Source organism: Polypterus senegalus, chromosome 12, assembly GCF_016835505.1.
Source record: "Polypterus senegalus isolate Bchr_013 chromosome 12, ASM1683550v1, whole genome shotgun sequence".
Taxonomy (NCBI): Eukaryota; Metazoa; Chordata; class Cladistia; order Polypteriformes; family Polypteridae; genus Polypterus; species Polypterus senegalus.
Window position 1 is genome coordinate 17,066,283 of NC_053165.1, and position 20,609 is coordinate 17,086,891.

General features: G+C 42.2%; 2 protein-coding genes across 2 annotated transcripts in view; one reads left to right on the plus strand and one right to left on the minus strand.

Annotated features, from left to right (window-relative positions):
* Window positions 1–18,148, plus strand: part of gnat1 (guanine nucleotide binding protein (G protein), alpha transducing activity polypeptide 1) — a 64,356-nt gene extending 46,208 nt beyond the window's left edge. The window contains exons 3-8 of the mRNA XM_039772075.1: window positions 59–200; window positions 2,288–2,445; window positions 6,601–6,729; window positions 10,028–10,157; window positions 13,338–13,491; window positions 17,958–18,148. Of these exons, the coding sequence (XP_039628009.1) occupies window positions 59–200; window positions 2,288–2,445; window positions 6,601–6,729; window positions 10,028–10,157; window positions 13,338–13,491; window positions 17,958–18,148 (904 nt within the window). The remainder of the gene's footprint in view (window positions 1–58; window positions 201–2,287; window positions 2,446–6,600; window positions 6,730–10,027; window positions 10,158–13,337; window positions 13,492–17,957) is intronic.
* The window catches only part of nicn1 (nicolin 1), a 63,918-nt gene continuing 49,588 nt past the window's right edge, over window positions 6,280–20,609 (minus strand). Inside the window, exon 8 of the mRNA XM_039772077.1 lies at window positions 6,280–6,345. The gene's annotated coding sequence lies outside the window, so the exon portion shown is untranslated. The remainder of the gene's footprint in view (window positions 6,346–20,609) is intronic.

The window sequence follows — 20,609 nt, forward strand, 5'->3', positions numbered from 1 at the left end:
AACACAGACACTACTAAAGTCATAAGTCAAGTCATATTTTTTCTTTTCCTCTTGATAGAATTATCCATAAGGATGGTTATTCACTGGAGGAATGCCTGGAGTTCATCGTTATTATCTACAGTAACACCTTGCAGTCCATTATGGCCATTGTGAAAGCTATGACAACGTTGAATATCCAGTTTGGAGATACAGCAAGACAGGTAGGTGGCATGTAGAGGTGTGCTGGGTGTTTTCAGTCAGGCAGGGCTTCCTGGATAAGGCATCAGCTTTGCATGATGAACACCAATAGGAAGTGCTTCACAAAGCAAAGCAATACAAACAATATCACAGAACAAGAGGAATCAAAAATCACCCGCTTTACACAAGAGTCCATGTTTTTGGTGGCTGCTGCTTATACTGGCAGCCAAAGGCTCAATCCTGGCTGGAGCAGTAGTCCATCAGTGAGTTTTGGGAGTCATCAATTATCACAATATACACATCATTGGGAGGTGGGAAAGAAGACCTAAGTACTCAGAAAGCAACCCATGCAGAAACTGAGGTGACCATGCAAACACCACACAGATATAAGAACATAAAGTTGACAGGCAAGAGGAGAGCATTCAGTCCATCAAACTTGTTTGCTCAGCTAACAGTAAAGCTGTTCCAGTATCTCATTCAGGTGCCTCTCAAAGGTTGTTGAGGTTTCTCAGATTCTCACAACTCTTTGTGTAAAGAAGTTTCTCCTGTCCCCTTTTCTCTTCCACAAGCCAAGCTGGTCTCTTTTCCTACCAACAGTTACGTCCTTACATCTCCCCCACATTTGAAGTCATGAGCACCCTTGAGAACTCCTGGAATTTTTCTCTCATAACTCCCTTTGTGAATTTAATGGGGCCTGCAACTGTGGACCTGATAGCATTGAGTGCACAGGGTAAGACCCCTCCCTAAAGCCAAGTAATATTCCCCCTAAGTAGTAATTTGTAGCTTTGACCATACGCAGTTTTCCAACACTCATGCCAAAATTTCAAATTCCGGAAAATTTTCAGCTCCAATTTCCTGTGATATTAACCTTTATAAGTGTAAAAGGGGCTCAGGCTATTTTCCTCTCTAAAACAGATAAACCAGCATAAAAGTAATTTCTACACCAAGAGAGCGGTTAGGAGCAGGCGCTGATACAATGCATTGCCGCACCCACCACACGACAAACCAACTCAGGATCCAGATTAGGACCCGAGTGCAGCCATGTAATGGGTGACACCTCAGCACCACACTAGTTCAGATGGAGTGGAACCAGTGAGAGGTTTTTTTACGGTGGATGGAGTGCCAATTCTGCCACCAACCCCCAAGTTTTTCCCTGCAGGTTGGAGGGCCTACACGCAGGGCTGGATGCAGATTATGACGTAGCAATTGCAGGTTAAGGGCCCAACAGAGCAGAGTCCCTTTTGGCATTTACGCGATTCGAACCGGCAACCTTCCGATTGCCAGTGCAGATCCCTAGCCTCAGAGCCACCACTCCGCTCTGAAGACACCAAAGACTAAACAAAAATAAGTTTTGAACTTTGCAACAACAGGTGGTTATTAACCTACTTAGTGTTACATTTTTTTCTCGAAAAAACACGTAAAAAGTGTTGCATTTTTTGGCTTGAAAAATTACCTAATTATGAAATCTGATCTTTCTACTGTAAAAAGTGCAAAACACTAAAAGTACAAAGTCAGAAGTATTCTAATGATGGAAATAAAAATAATAATGAGTAATAATAAAAATAATGCTAATACCGTATATCCTGTCAGAATGTGTCATTTGTGTGGTATGTCTTGACACACGGTGAAATCCACAATCCAGCGTCATAGTCCGGACAATAGTAGTGTGATTCATTGCAGATTCTCTTCCCAGGCTGATCGGCTCTTGAATGGCACACTGGACAAGTGCGATTGACACGAGTGACACGATTCATCAGAATCACTTTCGATTTCACTGTTCGTTTCAATTTCACTGCCTGAAGACAGATTCACTTCATCATGACTGCTCATATTACTGTCAAGAGCATGAGCTGCTGAAAAACTTTTCTTACAAGACGTCTGCACCGTTACCCGGGTAACGTGCGGGTCTCACGCTTACGTCAGACACACCTTAATCGTTTCCAGAGCAATGCTCGGCACTAACGTTGTTGGCACTTTTACAGCCTGGGTAATCTCTATACAGTTGCCCGAGTGGCGCTCGGGTCTAACACTAAGGAGGTTAACTTGAGGAGAAAATGACAGATGTTACAAGTTTATTAGCATCTTTATTCATCTTCTTGACTCACTACAGGATGATGCCCGAAGACTGATGCACCTCGCAGACACCATTGAAGAGGGCACCATGCCAAAAGAGATGTCGGACATAATCAGCCGCCTCTGGAAAGACTCTGGTATACAAGTCTGCTTTGACAGAGCCTCAGAGTATCAGTTGAATGATTCTGCTGGATAGTAAGTATTTGTATGTTTCATGCAAAAGATGAACAAGGTCTGGTGCCATCTTTTAATGCCATCTCTTACCCTGGCATACTTCCATTGTTGAAAGGATTCCTAGTTCCTGATTCCCAACTTTATTAAACTTTATTAAAGGGGGGGGGGTCTTGCCTACACCAAACATATAAGTTTCTCTAGTAAAGCATCATCTCAAACATGGCTCAAGTCTGACACACTCTTTGCTATCGGATAACTTCTTGCCACCGCCTTGGCTATCTCAGCGCTCCCACACAAAAGCTATGAAGATGCAGCACTGTGTCATCTAATGTAGAAAGCCGAAAATCGGTGTGTGTTTATGTGTCTGGTAGACTGCACAGCTCCCTCACTTGATCTGGGAAAGACTGGAGACTATGTCCTGTCCCGACCCAACTTATTCAGATTTTTTGGATTAAGACTGTAGCTATGATAACATTCATTAACTGTGAGAAGGGAGTTTATGCAAATGAAGGGCTCAAGAGAAATAGTTGACAGGCCACATGAACAGCACCACTGACTCCTGGACAGATGAGTGAAGACAAGGCAGTGTCCTGGATAGGAAAAAAGAGATAGCATCACGCTTAGTGTGGACAGTGGTGTGTCAAAAAAAAAAAGGAGAGAGGTCGGTACAGGTCAAAGGGTACATACTTAGCAACAGCGGTTTAAAAGTTGAGCATGGGGGCCACATAAATAAAAATAATACGTTTTTCTGCTGTCGATCGGGTGTTGTGGGGATTGTATTTACAGACTGAGACTGACAGTGGTGCCCCAGAGGTGGGACTTCCGGTTTTCTATTTTTTTCCATTTGCATAAAGCGCACCGTTTAAAGGGAGAGAAGAGAGCCAAGAAGAAGAAGAAAAAGGGGATCGAAAAAGCAGATCAGCTACTGCATGGGCCATGAGACACAGTCCAGGAGTTTCTGCAGTCCTGTCGGTTATGTGGAAGTAATTCTTTTTGACCGATGAATTGAACGTTCCGCTATTTCCCATGGACTCGAAGGACTTACTGTTCTTTATCATGGCGCGGACTGACTGTATAGCTTTTATGACGAAGATTTGATTGCTGCTAGGAGTCAGCAATCGCTAGAACTCTTTGTTTCACCTGCCGGCATCAGGGGTTGGAACTGTAGACTTTCTTATAAGCGCTGGAAGGGGAACCGGGGGAAGGAATGTTCTTATTGTTATATATATATATATATATATATATATATATATATATATATATATATATATATATATATATATATATATATATAGTCAAGCATGCGAGTACGAGGCTGCAGATGGACCTTAAAGCACATCGAAAGACGTTCGCCGGCGGGGAATGGCGGGGTACTAACCTTTTTCCTTTGTTTTCCAGAAGTAAAGACGCTCTGCCATAAGGCACTGTACCGCAGTATGTCCACTTCTGCCCTTCCTCCGCCATCTTCCTGACGTCAGCAGTCCCGTCATCCCTCACGCCTCCTTCCCAGCATTCCTCCACTTCCGGCTCCTCCCATATAATGGCCGACGCCTAGTATGGCGTCGCGCAGATCAATGTTTTGCTTTCTCTGTTTTTGACCTGTTTTTTTATTGTCTGAAGTTTGTAGACAATATACGGGGCCGGAAAAACCCCAAACCTTTTTCTATTGTACTTGGAATTCTTTACAATATATATATATATATATATATATATATACTAGACATTAAGCCCATTACAATAACGGGCGCTAGAACAGTAGTACATAAACATTAGTAGGAACAGTCTATATTAAATGGCAAGGGACCTTGACCTCATTCTGTTTCTTGTCTTAATTTGTTTTTTGTCAAAAATATTTTTGCAAGAAGCCTAAAGTAAAATAATAATAAAAATAGAAACGTATATTACAACACAGTAAGTGTAATTAATATTGTCTTAGTGTAAAACTTTGTAACAATCTGTAAGTCACAATATCTGAAGAAGATATTTAGGAAAAAGTTTCTATTTTTTTACCTCATGAAGTGTTTCTATAAAATTTCAATACAGACAACATTTCTTGTAAATACTCTGTCTGAGTTTGGTAACAGTTTTCCTTGTTCAGGACCATCTACAACCTTGACAGCAACATCTGGAAAACTTCTAACTCTTGATAATGCAACATATAACTGACCGTGGCTGAATACTGGTACTTTTTGTAAGGTTTGCTCTTCTGAGTCTTTCTCTTTTAGCGTTTTTCTGACGCTCATTTTCTTTTTCTTCAATCGATCTATTTGCTCGTATTTTTCTTTGTCTTTCAGCCTTTCTTTTGTTGATGTTTACTTGCTGAGCTGACCGATCTTCCAGGAGATGTTGCTTATATAGGATTTGATTGTCTGTGTCTTTTGTCCTACTTGACGTGTCCTTTTTTTGGGTGGCATGTTGTTAGTAGATACGTCCGTAATATTTTCTCTTACAGTAATACTGGCTTGTATGTGGCTGTAATATGCGTCACTGTATTGTGTGCCTTTAATTTTCTCTCGCAGTAATACTGGTTTGTATTTCCATAAAATGCCTGTAGTTTTCTCTGACAGTAATACTGGCTTTGTTGTCCATAATATGACTTTAATTTTCTGTCACAACATTGGGCAATCAGCAGAGTGTCCCCAGCAACTGATTTAATGTGTGGCGTGCAGCTGATAATCGTGCCCGTGGTGTCTCCCTGTTTAGTTCCCCAGCAAGTATTTTAATCTGTGCTGGCGTGCAGCTGATTATTGTATGTGTGGCGTCTCCCCAGCAACAGATTTTATGTGCGCGGCCGCGACTACCCAATCAGCACTCTCCCCAGCAATGTTGCCCTTTATTTCTTATCATGCACGGCCGTGGCAAGGCCATTCACTGTGTGCCTAGCTTCCAGTGTGTGTGTGTCCACGGTGCCGTGCGCATGGGTGAGGCACGGCATGATGCACGGTGCGGCCTGCGCATGTGCACCTCACCAGAAGACACACACACACGGACACCTGGACGCACACAGGGGTTTTATTAAAGAGGATATGTGTATCGTTACATATACGGGTTATTTAGGGTTGAGGGGGGCATATGGAAGGGATTGGTTTTTTTTCTGTCTTTTCTGGATGTGTTTATGGAGGTTGACCATTAGTCTTATTTTTTGTGAACTATAAATACTCCAGTGTCAGGTTTGACTGAACATTTTAAAATAAGGTGCATATGGGGGTGTGAAATTGGCCTATCCTTTTTATCATCTGCAGCCACTTAGGACAAGTTAGTGGTAACGATTGTCTCGTGTCAGCGTGGCGGGACGAATTGTTACAGTGAGCTTTTGGTATAGCTTTGCTAAAAGCGGAAAGGAAGATAGCGCTGTTATTGACGACTGCTAGTCCGTGAAATGATTTCTAAGAAATGTCACTGGTCCACTTACCTTCCAATATTAGACTCTGAGGAAAGACACCGTAATACAGTACGTCTGGTTAAACAATCTCGTTACTCAAACCCCACCTGTTCACAAAGTGTTGGAAACTACAAGGATACCCTAAACCATCCATAACCTCCTCTGGTGCCCAAACATTTACGATAGTAAAACATACGGTCCACTACACAAAAAAAGATGAAATCCACTAGTGTTGATAATGGATAGGCCACTTACCTTTCAGCCAGCATTGACAAAAAGGCACACATTTAAAAACATTGTGAAGAAATCACAAAGACAACAAAAAAAGTTTGGGGTAGCCACCCCCATATACTTGGAAAGCAATCAATGCAAGATACAAAAGTAATGTCTTTTCAGACCGAACTCAATACAGAAGCGAACAAAATGTTGTTTATATATGATCAGAACAGGAAGTGAGGTTAGGAGAGCTGGGACAGGAAGTGAGGTCAGGGTGTCGGGGCTGGAAGTGAGGTTGTCAGGCGGGATTTCCTTCTGATGGTCTGCAAAGGGAGGAAGTAGAGAAAGTGTTATGTGACAGCACCAAGCCCTGGTCCGGCAGATAATCGCACTTCTTCTGTAAACTGTCACCTAATTGCACGCGTGTGACAATATACAGAAATATTTTCTGTCTTTCCTTAACTTCTTATGTAAATATAAATTGGAATATGATATTCTGGCACCAATCAGGTGAGTTCATGTGTTTTCCTACACAACTTTAGCATCACCTTAGACTGTACCCTGTCTCTTTCTTCCAGCTACCTAAATGACTTAGACAGGCTTGTCACTCCTGGCTATGTCCCTACCGAACAGGACGTGCTACGGTCACGAGTAAAGACCACCGGTATTATTGAGACTCAGTTCTCCTTCAAGGATCTAAATTTCAGGTATGTGTTCCTTGGCAGTGAGGGCTGCAGTATCAGCTTCATGAACGGCCTTTCCAAATTCATCAAAACATTTTGATTACTGGTCCTGAGAGAACACTGTGCTGCGTATTTCTCATTTTCTTACAACTCTAAATAACGGAATACCTACCTTTAGTGATCTGAGGTTTTAACAGCTTTGATTAATAACAGAATAATTAGCTCTTCATTTTTATTAAAAAGTTGCACATTTGGGAAATGGATTTTAAGTACAGTATCTTGCTAAAAGCATCAAAATGTCATTTTCATAGCCAGGCAGATGTTTGATGAGAGTTTTGAGTAAGCAATTTGTACGAGAGTAAATCAAAAAGTAAAGGCAATTATGAGGTAACCCCAATGGATAGAAGCTGTCACAATACAACACGATCGCAATGGCTTATGGGTAGTTCAAACATGCACAGTGCAACGCTCTTCCGTTAGTCTAGTTGAAGCCAACGTCAAATGAACATGGATGCTCTGCTGCAGGAACCCGAAATCGTGTTAAGGGACATTGTGTCTGCGGTTTGGCACTCAGTGTTGCCTCTATGTGGCTACAACAGAACATACGAATGAAAATCAAAAAGTAAAGGCAATTTTCCAGTAACCCAATGGATAGAAGCTGTCGCAATACAAGACGATCCCAATGACTTATGGGTAATTCAAACATGCACAATGCAGTGCTCTTCCATTAGTCCACTTGAAGCTAACGTCAAATGAACATGGATGCTCTGCTGCAGGAACCCGAAATCGTGTTAAAGGACATTGTGTCTGCAGTTTGGCGCTCAGTGGTACCGCTTTGTGGTTACAACACAAAATACGAAGGAAAATCAAAAAGTACAGGCAATTATGTGGTAACCGAAATGGATGCAATATGTTCGAAATGGCTTGTGGGTAGTCCAAACACACCGCACAGTGCTCCGTCATTAGTCTAGTTGAAGCCAAGGTCAAATGAACATGGACACTCCTTCGCCGGACTGCATCCTTGTTGAACAATGCACCATATTGAGATTTCTTTGGGCAGAGGGAGTGAAACCTGCTGAAATTCGCCGAAGGAGGTTGGCTTGTGCAGATCAGTAAGCTGTTTGGGTACCCATCTTGTGCAAACTCTACAGCTCCCAAAATCATCATGTACTATGGCATGTGCGGATATCCAAATGTGCAGCAATAGTGGACAATGTAATCTGTCAGTCTTCTCTGATGAAGACATTTGTCATGTCGACGTGGGCTTGTGTGTGTGATGTCGATGGTCGACCAGATCGAGCTTTATCGGCTACACTTGTTCCTCCAGCTTGAAATCCTTTTACCTATTCATACACTTACCGTTGAGTCCTGCTGTTTTCACTTCTGTACTGAGCCAACGTCCTTTGGTGAATTTTAGCAGCTTTAGACATTAATGCTTCAGATGTGATTCTACTAACATTTACCTTTTGTCGACATTACTTTCTGTATGAGGATTGATTTCAGGGCATTTCATTACGTTTAAACTGAGTAACACTTCTAAAACCTACAGCAACATTCATTTTCATCTAATGTAGCTGAACAACTGCAATTATTTTGACTGCATAATTGTGGAACAACCCACCATATTGAGCTTTCTTCGGGCAAAGGGATTGAAACCAGCTGAAATGCACCGAAGGATGTTGGGCTTGTGTGGATAACTTACACAAACTTCTTGGTACTCCAAGCCCTCAACACAATGGCATGTACAAATCTATAGCTGATATCCAAAAATGTGCAGAAACAGTGGACAACATAATCCATTGGTGTTCTCTTTTGAAGGCATTTGCCATGTCGAAGCCATGGGCTTGATATGGCGATGTCGATGGTTGACCACATCCAGCTTTGTTGGTTAGACTTGTTTTTACTACAGTAGACCTTTCTACCAATTCATAAACATTTTGTTGAATCATGTTGGTTTCACTTCCATATTGAGAGAACATCCTTCGGTGAATTTCATGAGGTTTCACTTTCTCTGTCCAAACAACTTTCACTACAGCGCACTTTTCGACACTTGGTGCAATCCCACAGCAGAGTGACCATGGCTTCAGCTAGACTAATGGCAGTGCTTTGTGCTGTGCATGTTCAAACCACCCATAAGCCACTGTGAACATGTTGTATTGTGTCAGCTTGTCTGTTGCAGAGGAGAAATAGCGTAGGAGGCAGCACGTTAAGAAAGTCGCTTTCAAAGACGAGAAGTATACAGCTAGACAGGAGGCGAGAAAATAATGACACGGTCTGAGAAAGGGGCTTTATGGGAACACACTTAAGAGAGGCAGTGTTGCTTAAGAAAAATTTAGACACACGCAAATATGAAGTACCATGCGTGCACGTCTGAGGGTCAGCTTTCGGCCTCATCAGAGGTGAGCACTACCACTCTGGGATATAAGGGGGCTCTGTTACTGATGGTATCATCGATGTTTTCTGCCACAGCCCTGAGAAACTGCCAACCAAGAACAAGTAACCCCGGCCCTTTCAGCCCCTCCACTATAAAGCTGAGGCACTGATGGTTGAGGGTCATCTCATTCTGGAGAGAGCAGTCGGCAGAGAGGAGCTCCGACCCGACTAGTGATTTCCGGCTGATTACTTTGCTTTATGTTTTGTGATTAGTCATGGCGTCATCGAGCACCTGTTTAAGTTGTTTGGACTTGGCAAAAGATTAAAAGGGGCAACCTGGATGGTACACATGGGGCAAGTTATAGCCAAAAATTTTAAATGATTCGGTTTCCTATCTTCGAGAGGCAGTGCGTCTAGTAGAGATATAATATTAAAATTCTCCTACTTAATCCAATCGATGCTCAGAGCACATCCCAGCAGCACTGGTATCTAAACTGTTTGACTGTTGATTCAGCAGACCACTTTGAACGTTAATCAAAAGGAGCAGGCAGATTAAGAAGAAAGTGAATTATGCAGTATCAGTGAGCCCTGACACACAATACCTACACCAGTTTAAAAAATAGCACATAGAATATTATTACTAGCAAATAATTACAAATGAAAATAAAATACACACAGACATTCAAAGGTTTCTCTTGTCAAAGGTGTTCTTAATAGGTTTGACATGGATGAACTATCAAGTATTCCATTAGTCTGAAGCCTATGATCTGTGACCTGAAGTGCCTTAGTAAGCTACAATTTATAATAATTATTGTGCAACTTTGATTCTGAAAATGGTAGGAGACTTGCTCTCATGCTCTCACTGAGTGACAATTGGGCCATCGGGAGTTTTATTATTGGCAGCTTTATCGAGCTTTCTGCCTTTACAGTCTACTTTCATCTTCTGCAGGATGTTTGATGTGGGGGGCCAGCGTTCTGAAAGAAAAAAGTGGATCCACTGCTTTGAAGGGGTTACCTGCATCATCTTCATCGCTGCTCTGAGTGCTTATGATATGGTGTTGGTGGAGGATGATGAAGTTGTAAGTAAAACAAGATTGGAGGTATTAGGTAGGGCTGTCCATCAATATTCATTCTTCTGGATGGAGTACAATATGGACTGGACGAAGTTAGTTTTTCTTGTTTTGATCATCAATCACATATTGCTGTGGACGAAGGGTCTCCAACACGTCGCTCGCGACCTACTGGTAGCTCGCAACCCCTTTCCAAGTAGCTCACCAAAGTCCAACAAAAATTTGAAAGCTTGATTAGTCAAATTAGGGGTAGCCGATCTTTCCAAAATATCATATCACGATCCTTTTAACGCAAAATCACGATCCACAATCTGAATTGCAATCTATCTTTTCAATGTGGCATACACTTAAGAGAATATCCGCACTCAAGCTTATCAGGACATAAATAACACTTTATTGTAAATATCAAACAAAGTTGAATTCAATTGTTCTCTCGTTCCCTAGCTAAGTGGAGTTAAGGAACACACCCCGAAGCTGGCGAGTGAGTGAGGAAGGATCCCTCTACCTCCCCTCGGCCCGCTGCATCTTTCTTAGATTCGCGCAAATAAATCTGTACCGCTAGCAAATTATGATACATAGTGAAATGAGAAAAGTCACAAAATCAACCAGAATGATTGTACTGCTAACCCCGGGCGAATAACTAAACCCCGAGTTACAGCACGATTAGAAAACTGCTAGTATAAAGCAGTTCAATATCTAAAATCTATCGGGCAATGTGACCAACGCTCGTCCTTTTATTGACCCCACCCCACCAGTCCCAGCTTAGCATTAACAACAAGCCATATCACAAAATAAAGACGAAGCAAAAGAATCTATATATATATATATAATTCACTAAGGCAAGACAACCATGGAAAGCATGCCGGAAGGGGTGTGGATTCACTAAGCCGCCGACAAGTAAGACACCTATGGCGCACGCAGGAAGGAGCCACGCCCACCAACTCCTGGCACCTCCGAGCCACGTTGGCTGTTCATAGAGGCATGTTTCTCGCGGAGGTGAATCGCCATATGCAGCGTGTAAAACGGTTTGCGAGGGGTATCCCATGGTATCCTTAAAACAATCCTTTACAACTGAGGTTAAAACACAATGAAGTAAGCAGTCTTTAAAAACCGAGTGTTCGGTTACGACGCACAACCGCGTGCGCCATAGCAAACTGTTTTACACGCTACATACAGCAATTCGCATCCGCGACAAACATGCGTCTTCTTAGATGCTCCTGCAGGAACACAGAAAGTCTACGTGAGTCACAGGTGAATCTGGACTGTGCAAAGATGACAACGACTCAAGTGACGAGTTGGAGGTGGGCACATGAGCAATGGAGGTCCTCCAGTATTCAGTAATGGACGATTGTGTGTTGGTTTGTTCCGTGCATTCTTACAATGTTGCTTTTCTTGCTGATTTATTACATTACCGATTTTTCAAATGTTAATTTTCTCCCTGCGCTTAAAAATCATTAAAAAACCGGCCTGATTATGCAGCGTATGGTACACCGCGGGTTGGCTAGTAACATATATTATTGTACATATATAAAGAAAAACAAACAAACAAATAAATACATAGCAATCGAAACCCCCCTTTCTGGTTTGAACACGTAATGTTTATAAATAAGAGAAACCAGTTTGTCCAAATGGGTTTACTGTCCTTATTGTTCAGTGCAAAGAAAAAACCCTACTGGAATACGCCGGCCGTCGAGCTGATAACAACAAAGTTTAATTCTACCGGTCCAAGATATTCGTCAGTGAAATCAAAGAAAAAGAGTCCGTCTTCAGAGACGCACCTCCCTTGTGTCGCTGAGTCTTCAAAAAAAAAGAACTTGTTCCAGTAGATACTTTACTTGGCGCTACCTTGTCTCTTCTCTTTGCTCCACCACAAGATGTCTCCTTTTCTCCCCTTCTTTTCCGGTTTTTAAGTTTTCAACACCAACCGCCCTGACCGAGTTATGACCTCCCCCTTAAAGGTGTATTTTCAGCATCCTTCTTCCCTGCAATGCACCCAAAGAGGCAGCAAACTGCCCACGGGATAATAGCACATGTGGCATCCGCTACATGTTGAAGCAAATTATAGAAAGAAAACCCAATCTAAATCTGTTAAGTACAGTAGTCCTCTCATGAAAAGCGGACAGGCATACAGACAGACATTTGATTTTATGTATTATAATTAGTAAACCTTCAAAATAATGTGCAGTTAAAAGTATAAACAGCATTTCTGGAGCTTAGTAGAGCCAGATAACTATAAGAATCTTCACCAAGCAGCTCTGAAAATGTCTGCTTTGCTTGGGTCTCCACACCTCTGCGAGTCTGACATGAATGGCATGAAGTCAAATTTCAGAACAAGACTGACAGACGAACATTTAAAGGACTCCATAAGAGTGAACCTGAGTGGCTCCACTCCACCAGTCACCTCTCTTGTTGACTCACCTGACTAACTAAAAAACACATCACACATGCAACTGGACCTGTGAATAAAGTGACACAGTGACATGTGACAAAGTGACGAATGAATACGTCAGATCTGTGGATTTGGAATTGCATTGCTTTGTTTTGACAGCATTCATGTTTTAATTTAATAGTGTGAGATACGCTAGAAAATGCACTTGCAGGTGAATGAAATATTTTTTTGTGATGTTTTAAAGTAAAATGTGAGTTGAGGACACCAACATTTTGTAAATGTTCAGGCAAAACGAGCGTATATAGTTTGTTTGGGTTTAAATAAGCGATGAGAATAAACGTTAGAGAACATGAGGAGCTCTCGGCCATTTTCATTTTGTAAAAGCAGCTCTCTCTTGGGAAAGGTTGGAGACCCCTGCTGTAGACACTGAGGGCATCAGATAGAAAGTTGTACGTTATAAGCAAGGCAAAGACTTGTTTCCCATTCATATTTTTTGAATGTTTATTTCTCAACACTTTATAACTGCACATCATATAAACTCCATTTCCAGTTGAAAACTCTAATGGAGACAAGCCCAAGAATTTACTGATCAAAAAAGCGGACCCCATTCCTAATCTAACTTGGGCTGAACTCAAAATGTTTCTCATGTTGTTACTGTATGTTTCTTATTGATTTATTTTTCATAAAACCGTATCAAGCTGATTCCTGATGAAGCCAGTGGTGCTTTTTGTTAAACGTCTAACTTTTCAAAAACTTTTCGGGAAATGAATAAATCCCTTATATCATCCCTTTCATTGCAGAATCGCATGCACGAGAGTCTTCACCTTTTTAACAGTATCTGTAATCATCGCTATTTTGCTACTACATCTATTGTACTCTTCCTCAACAAGAAAGATGTGTTCACAGAGAAGATTAAAAAAGCCCACTTAAGCATCTGTTTTCCAGATTATGATGGTGAGTGTTCATTTTTCTACATATCGACAAATTTACAGGAGATGAACAAAGTGAAAAGTTATACTGGGGGTAGAATTTCTGCGTAAAGGTTAAACTATTTTCTTCTTCTAAAGCTTCTCCTCTTTCATGTGGGGTCACCATATTTGACCAGCCTCCTTCATTCTCATCTCTTGTACACGTCTAGTGTTTAAAATTATGAAGGGAATTAGTCCAGTGGATCGAGACTGTTATTAAAATGGGTTCATTCAAGAACACGGGGACACAGTTGGAAACTTGTTAAGGGTAAATTTTGCACAAACATTAGGAAGTTTTTCTTTACACAAAGAACGATAAACACTTGGAGTAAGTGACCAAGTAGTGTGGTAGACAGTAAGACGTTAGAGACTTTCAAAACTTGACTTGATGTTTTCTTGGAAGAAATAAGTGGATAGGACTGGCGAGCTTTATTGGGCTGAATGGCCTGTTCTCGTCCAGAGCGTTCTAATGTTGATACCTGTTTCTCTCTTAGATTCCCCGTCACACAGTCCATTCACTTTCTCTCTTGCCATCCTCTTCTTGTCCATCTCGACACATCCATGTCTCCCCTCTTCTCATGACACATCCGTACAACCGTCTTTCTGGTGTAATCTTAGAGATTTACCCAAATTTAATTGTACCTCTGCTACTCTCATTCCTGATATTATCAAGCTTTGTTATTCCACACGTTCATCTCAACATCCTCATTTCTTTAGCATCCAATACCCCTTCATCAGTGGCAGTGCCAGTCACTTCAAACCAACAGGTCCTCGGCAGGTCTCAAGCAATGAAGCAAACATAGAACAAAGTAATAAACTGAAACAGTATGCATAGTGCATGGTTTTGCTATTTCAATAAATTTTGACTTTTCATACTAGTCCAGTAGTCCACAAGTGTATGTTCATTTTAGCATAATGTGACAATTAGGAAATATTTGAATGAATTTGTCAATCACATGATCCAAATTTAATTTCTTGGCCCTCTCAGCATGCATGGAAATTACTGCAATATTTGACAAGTGCACGTCTGTCGTTGTTGATCGCAGATGTGTTTTGATCAACGTAAGTTTGCTGAATGATCTCTCGGCCTCAGAAGATGTCACTGGTGATTTGCAGTAGTCATTTTTTTTTTTGTAGAAAGCATCTTCATATTTTTCAACGAATTGTAACATGTCCAGCAAAGAAGTGTCCACAAATTCACAACTCTCTTTCTTTCACGTAACTAAACGCTGTAGTTGCTTTATTTCAACGTCTAAAGTATTCGTCTTGTATTGCTCTGCCAGAGGAGTCAAATTCTCAATGTCTAGGAACTTTTCACAGCTAGGAATGAAAGAATCTATTGGTGAGATCACGCGCATATTGCCAGATGAAAAGCGACACTCTAATTCACATAAAGCTTTATCAAGAATCGGGTAATGCATAATATAACAAAAGGCGTTATATGGGCGACTGACCCGACACAGATTCACACCAGAGGCACATCAAAATTAATTAAAGCACCCAAAACAAAGCAAAGCACACTCCTCTTCTTCCTCCACCACTCCTCCTCCAAGTTTCGTCCTCCTCCTCCCGACTCTGGCCCCTGAGTGGTGGCTGCTGGACCCTTTTTATAGTCCACCCGGAAGTGCTCCAGGTGCTTGACTGCCGAGTTCCGGCTGCACTTCCGTGAGTGGCGAATACGCTGCCTATATGGGCACAGGAGTCCCAGCTGCAGCATCCCCTGGCGGGACCCAACAGGGCTGCACCCAACTCCAGTTCCAATGGAACCCTGCGGGAAACCGAGGCACCGCTCCGACCCAGGGGGGGGCGGCCATCTAGCGACCCGGGGGAGTTATTGCACAGTCCAGGGCTACTCCCCGTGAATACAGATGAAGGAGTGACCTACGGTGATGACACAATACGTATGCGGCTCACACTGTTTAAAGTTTCTTCACCACTACATCTGCCATTGTCAACACCAAGCGGTTCAGTAACAACTGATTCAGCAAGACGCTTTGGCACTTTTCTCTGTCTTTCCACGGATACTATGACAGTAAAAGAACAGTAACAAGAAATCTCATCAAACTTTTCACTTAGCCACCACATTTTTTACCAGGTCCTTTAACAAGTCCCTAGAATTTGTACCGGGTCCTGGGACCTTGCTGGACCTGGTGTGGTGCCGCCATTGCCCTTCATGCACCTTTTTAACTTCCAAGGTATCTTCCCCATACCACAATGCTTGTCTGACCACACTTTACCCTTTATTCTTGCACTGATTCTTTGGTCACATATTACTCTTGATACCTTTCTCCTGTTTTTCCCACCTAATCGCATTCCATGTTTTATTTCTAGACTCTAGCTCTTCATTCTCTGTTACTGTTCATCTGAGATTTTTGAATTTTCCCATTCTTTTAAGCCTTTCTCTCTGGAGGTGAAATTCTCCATCTTGTCCCTTGTCCCCTTCTACATCTTGTGCCAGGCATGCTGAGAGAGCCGCCTTCAAAGACGGCAAAAATAAAACCAGAGAGGAGACTGTGACGATGTGGGTTCTGGCTCCACACTACCATCTGATATTTGGAAGCCCTTGAACCCAGCACCGTCGGTAATGTCACCGATGAGCTAAACAGTGAGACAACATTTGAGCAAGGGGATGGTTCAAAAAAGGTGCATAGTGCTTTTATTAAGAATCAAATCAACAATCAAAAAACAGTGTCCAATAAAGTGCAGTGCTTTTAAAGTTCAATAAATAAATAATCCATAAAAACGTGGAGGTAAAAAACACACACAAAAAAAAACAATCCTTTTAAAACGAAGTTAAAACGTTCTTATGAAGAAGTCTTTAAAAATCAACAACAAGTTTAGTGCCTTCTTTTAACTGGAGACTCCCCTGCTTCTCCCTGTCCAGGCTCCGCAACAAGGGAGCCACTCTACCTGCAGCGGACCTTCTCTCTCACTAATGATCTGGTGGCGTCCCGATCCCTGGCTTCGGTTCCGCTCCCTCCAGACCGAGACTTGGCTTCCCTGACAACCAGGACGCTCATGCCAGGGAGTTTACCGCCCAAGCCTCTCGGCCTTACGCGGCCAGCCATCCTTCTTCCCGTCACTTCCGCTCTTTAAAACATACTCAGCGGGAGCGACCACTAACTACAGCCCATGGGTGTCGGCCGAACACCCCGCTAGGGCTCACTGTCCAGCTGCCTGCGAGCCTAACTCTCGCTCGCCCACTCACTTGCTTGTTCTCTTGCACCGACTTGGTCAAACACTTCCCGCTTCCTCTAACCTCCGTCCTTTCTTTCTCTGATCTTTCTTTTTTCTCTCGTTCTTTTTTTCTTTGATCTTTCTTTTCTCCTTGCTTTTTTCCCCCTTCCCAACCGCCTCGCGCTTCTTTTATACAGCGAGGGGCCATAGCAGCTGCAGCACATTAGCCACGGGAACAATCACGGATGAGGGCAGCTCCTCACCTGTGCACTCGGTGAGAAACGCCCACACCGCAGATCGCCCCGCGGCTTGCTACAACCACTACGCCCCCTCACGAAACCGCGAGCGCGGTGATTATCTATTTAAAAACTGGCCCTTACGGAGAGCGCTGTGGACCCGCTATACCACAGAGACGAGAAAGTTGCCTCAAAAATAATGACAGGGTCTGAGAACCAGGCTTTATGGCAACACGCTTGAGAGAGGAAGTACCCGTGAAGAGACGTTAGTAAAGGAGTAAGGCGCATGGCTCACAGAGTCGCCTTCAAAGACTGAAAGTATAAAACTGAATAGGAGGTGAGAGAGGTGCCTGAAAATAATGAGACTCTGAGAAGCAAGCTGAGTGAGTAAGCGCCGAGGACGAGACGTTCACACATCCACAAATACAGAGGAAAGACACATGCAGGGCAAGAAATTGCAAATATTTTTTAAATTATTCTATTACTCGCTGTGTAAGCCCATGTTGTAAAAAGCCCGGGCTCCTAGAAACTATTGAAATCATCAGAAGAACAAACTGAAATGCACAGTGGGCGGTTTCATTTTGTGGATGTGCTCTCCTCCCTTGTCTATCAGCGACTAAGAGAGTTTCTGTCTCTTCAGAGGTTTCGTTTTGCCGATGTGGTCGCCTCACTTGTGTATTAGCAGCTAAACAAGTTTGTCTTTCCTCTGCGGTCTCACTTTGGCGACAGAGTCGCTTTCTTTCAGCTTCGTGCTGTACCCTCATACTTCTTTATTCTTCCGACTTGTTAACTTGGGGCCGCCTTGCCGGCTCTTTGAGCTTCATGCTGTAGCCTCGTACTTTCGGGCCAGACAGACACACACACTTCCAGGCATAAACATTTATATATAAGAAGTGTCTTCAGCCAGTACCGTGGCTAGTTATCAAATAATTATTAAATTCACTTATTGCCAAATATGGTTTGGAGCACATCAATGTTATATATGACATAGCACATTTACATTTGTTACGGTCTCATTGTGTCATTCCTTATTTTCCAGGACCCAACACCTATGAAGATGCTGGCAACTACATCAAACAACAGTTCTTGGAACTGAACATGCGGCGGGATGTGAAAGAAATCTACTCTCATATGACTTGTGCCACAGACACAGAGAACGTGAAGTTTGTGTTTGATGCCGTCACTGACATTATCATAAAGGAGAACCTGAAAGACTGCGGTCTCTTTTAAAATCCAGAAGTATGTAATAAGACAAATGGCAGAGTCCTCTCAAATGTTCATGTTCTCGTACAGAATATAAATCATTCAATGCAATTGTATAACAGAAGAAAGGGCCCTTAAGAAGAGTAGAAGGTTTAACCAACATTGAAAGTGCTATCTGATTAAAACTAAATTTAATTAATTTTTTAAAAGCATGTTTTCCATTACAGAATTGAAGAGTGGAAGGATCTCCTGGCAGCATAAGTACCAGACCAGAAACCAGCTCTGGACAGAATGCTAGTCAATCACTAAGCACAGTTTCAGTTGCCAGTGTATCTAACATCCATCCATCCATCCATTATCCAACCCACTATATCCTAATTACTGGGTCACGGGGGTCTGCTGGTGCCAATCCCAGCCAACACAGGGAGCAAGGCAGGAAACAAACTCCGGGCAGGGCGCCAGTCCACCGCAGGGTGCGCACACACACACAAACACCAAGCACACACTAGGGACAATTTAGGATCGCCAATGCACCTAACCTGCATGTCTTTGGACTGTAGGAGGAAACCCACGCAGATGTGGGGAGAACATGCAAAATCCACGCAGGGAGGACCCTGGAATCGAACCCAGGTCTCTGTAAAGCAGCAGCACTACCACTGTGCCACTGTGCCACCCGTGTATCTAACATGCAAATCTTACAATTTTTGACGAAACTAGAATTTCCAGTAAGATCTCCCCTGCTCTGCTCCATTCAGGGACAAATCAAATTGCACACATGATGATCACAGAGCCATCTTAACGTATCGGCACATTGGGTGCTGGCCAGCAGCATAGGGATCAACGAAGTTTCTGATGCCTATGTGTGTTTCTGTTTTGCCCAGGGGTCTGTGATGCTGTCAAGACGGGCCTGCCCGATGACATTTAGCAGCCTTTGCATTATACGTCAGTGATGTTATTTGATACGCCGAGCCATTTGGTCTTTCTCAACACGCCCATTTCCAGGCATACCTCGTAAATCATTTTTAGAGTTGTGGTAGATAATATTTAGAGTCATTGATTCTAAAAATAACATTAGAGTCCTGCTTGAGAGTGATTTCAAAAAGTTGGAAAAAAATTATTACCGCTATGCTTGTTTTGGGCACTGCTATTTTGGAGCTTGAGCTTTGACTGTTCTCAATGAATTTTCATGAAGAATGATGAATGTGATGTCATCAGTGTGACCATATTTAAGTCAGCATGGATGTTTCTTCCATATCCAAAATTGATGGATATAAACATTAAACTAGTGGATAAAAAATCCTTTCTTTTTCCTTTTGCTTGTTAGATCCTGAACTTCCATTATTAGTTTTGATTTTTGGTTGGCGATTTCATTTTTTTCCTTCTGATCTATACTTTTCACCTTTTCTTGTTCTGACTATAGGACTGTTTATTAAATGTATGCTGTCTAATTCAGCCAGTAGTCAGGAATGACGACTATCGAGTAGGCATGTCATGGATGTGTTGTGGAAGTGGAACAGTCTGTCAGGTGGCAACACTGCTGTGTTAAGCTGTGGGCAGCCGCCAGACCCTTTGCGGGTTTCTGGCTGGGTAAATCAATTGGCAAAAACATGCAATTCATTTGGCTGTTCAGCGGACTTTCTGCATCTCGAGATCCCTGGAGAACTGAAGCTAGACCCTTCTCAAAATCTGTGGGAAGACAGGGAGAATGTGCAAACTCTACAAGCAGCCAGGCCAGAATTGAGTCCCAGAGGCAGCAATGTTATCCACTGCAACACAATTGTATTTTTTCATTAAAAGGAACATTCACTTTTGATGTAATCATCTTTGTTGCTCCACCTCAAGACAAACACTTTTTTCAGTTCTCCTAGTTTATGGTTCTGTGTAGTTGCCCACTTAGACAGTTTGCTTCTAACCTGCTCACTAATTCTCTCTTAGACTTCATCATCTTGAAATTTGTCCAAGTTATTCTTTCTTTCCATTCAGATTATTAATTCACAATTTATTCTCTCCACATCTGTCCTTCCTTTCTTCTATTGATTATATAATACTATGCTCCACACTAGAGTCATCATGATTTTCATTTTCATGTTCATTTACGTACGTCATAATTTTATTAAGCCTCGTTTTATTTAATGCAGTTCTGGCCATATTCTGCTCTTTGCACTCCCCATTATACGACTTAATTGAATCTTCACTGAAACCGCCTCACCTGTGTGACCTTCACCACGGCTACTATCTGTCACATTTCGACAGACAATCCACAATAATATCTTGTTTTTTTCTGTTACCTCATTTTTGTAGAAATTATTTAAGGTGGCAGAAGATATTTTTGCATAAATAGGCCTGCCTGATAGCCAAAATTTCTACTAATATTTTTGCAGTGATGTGTCAAAACCAAAACCAAAAATGCAATAGAAATTTGAGGGTAGGATAACTCATTGACAAGTAAATATAAGGGAAAAAAGATTTTTCTTCATTTTTGCCTAAT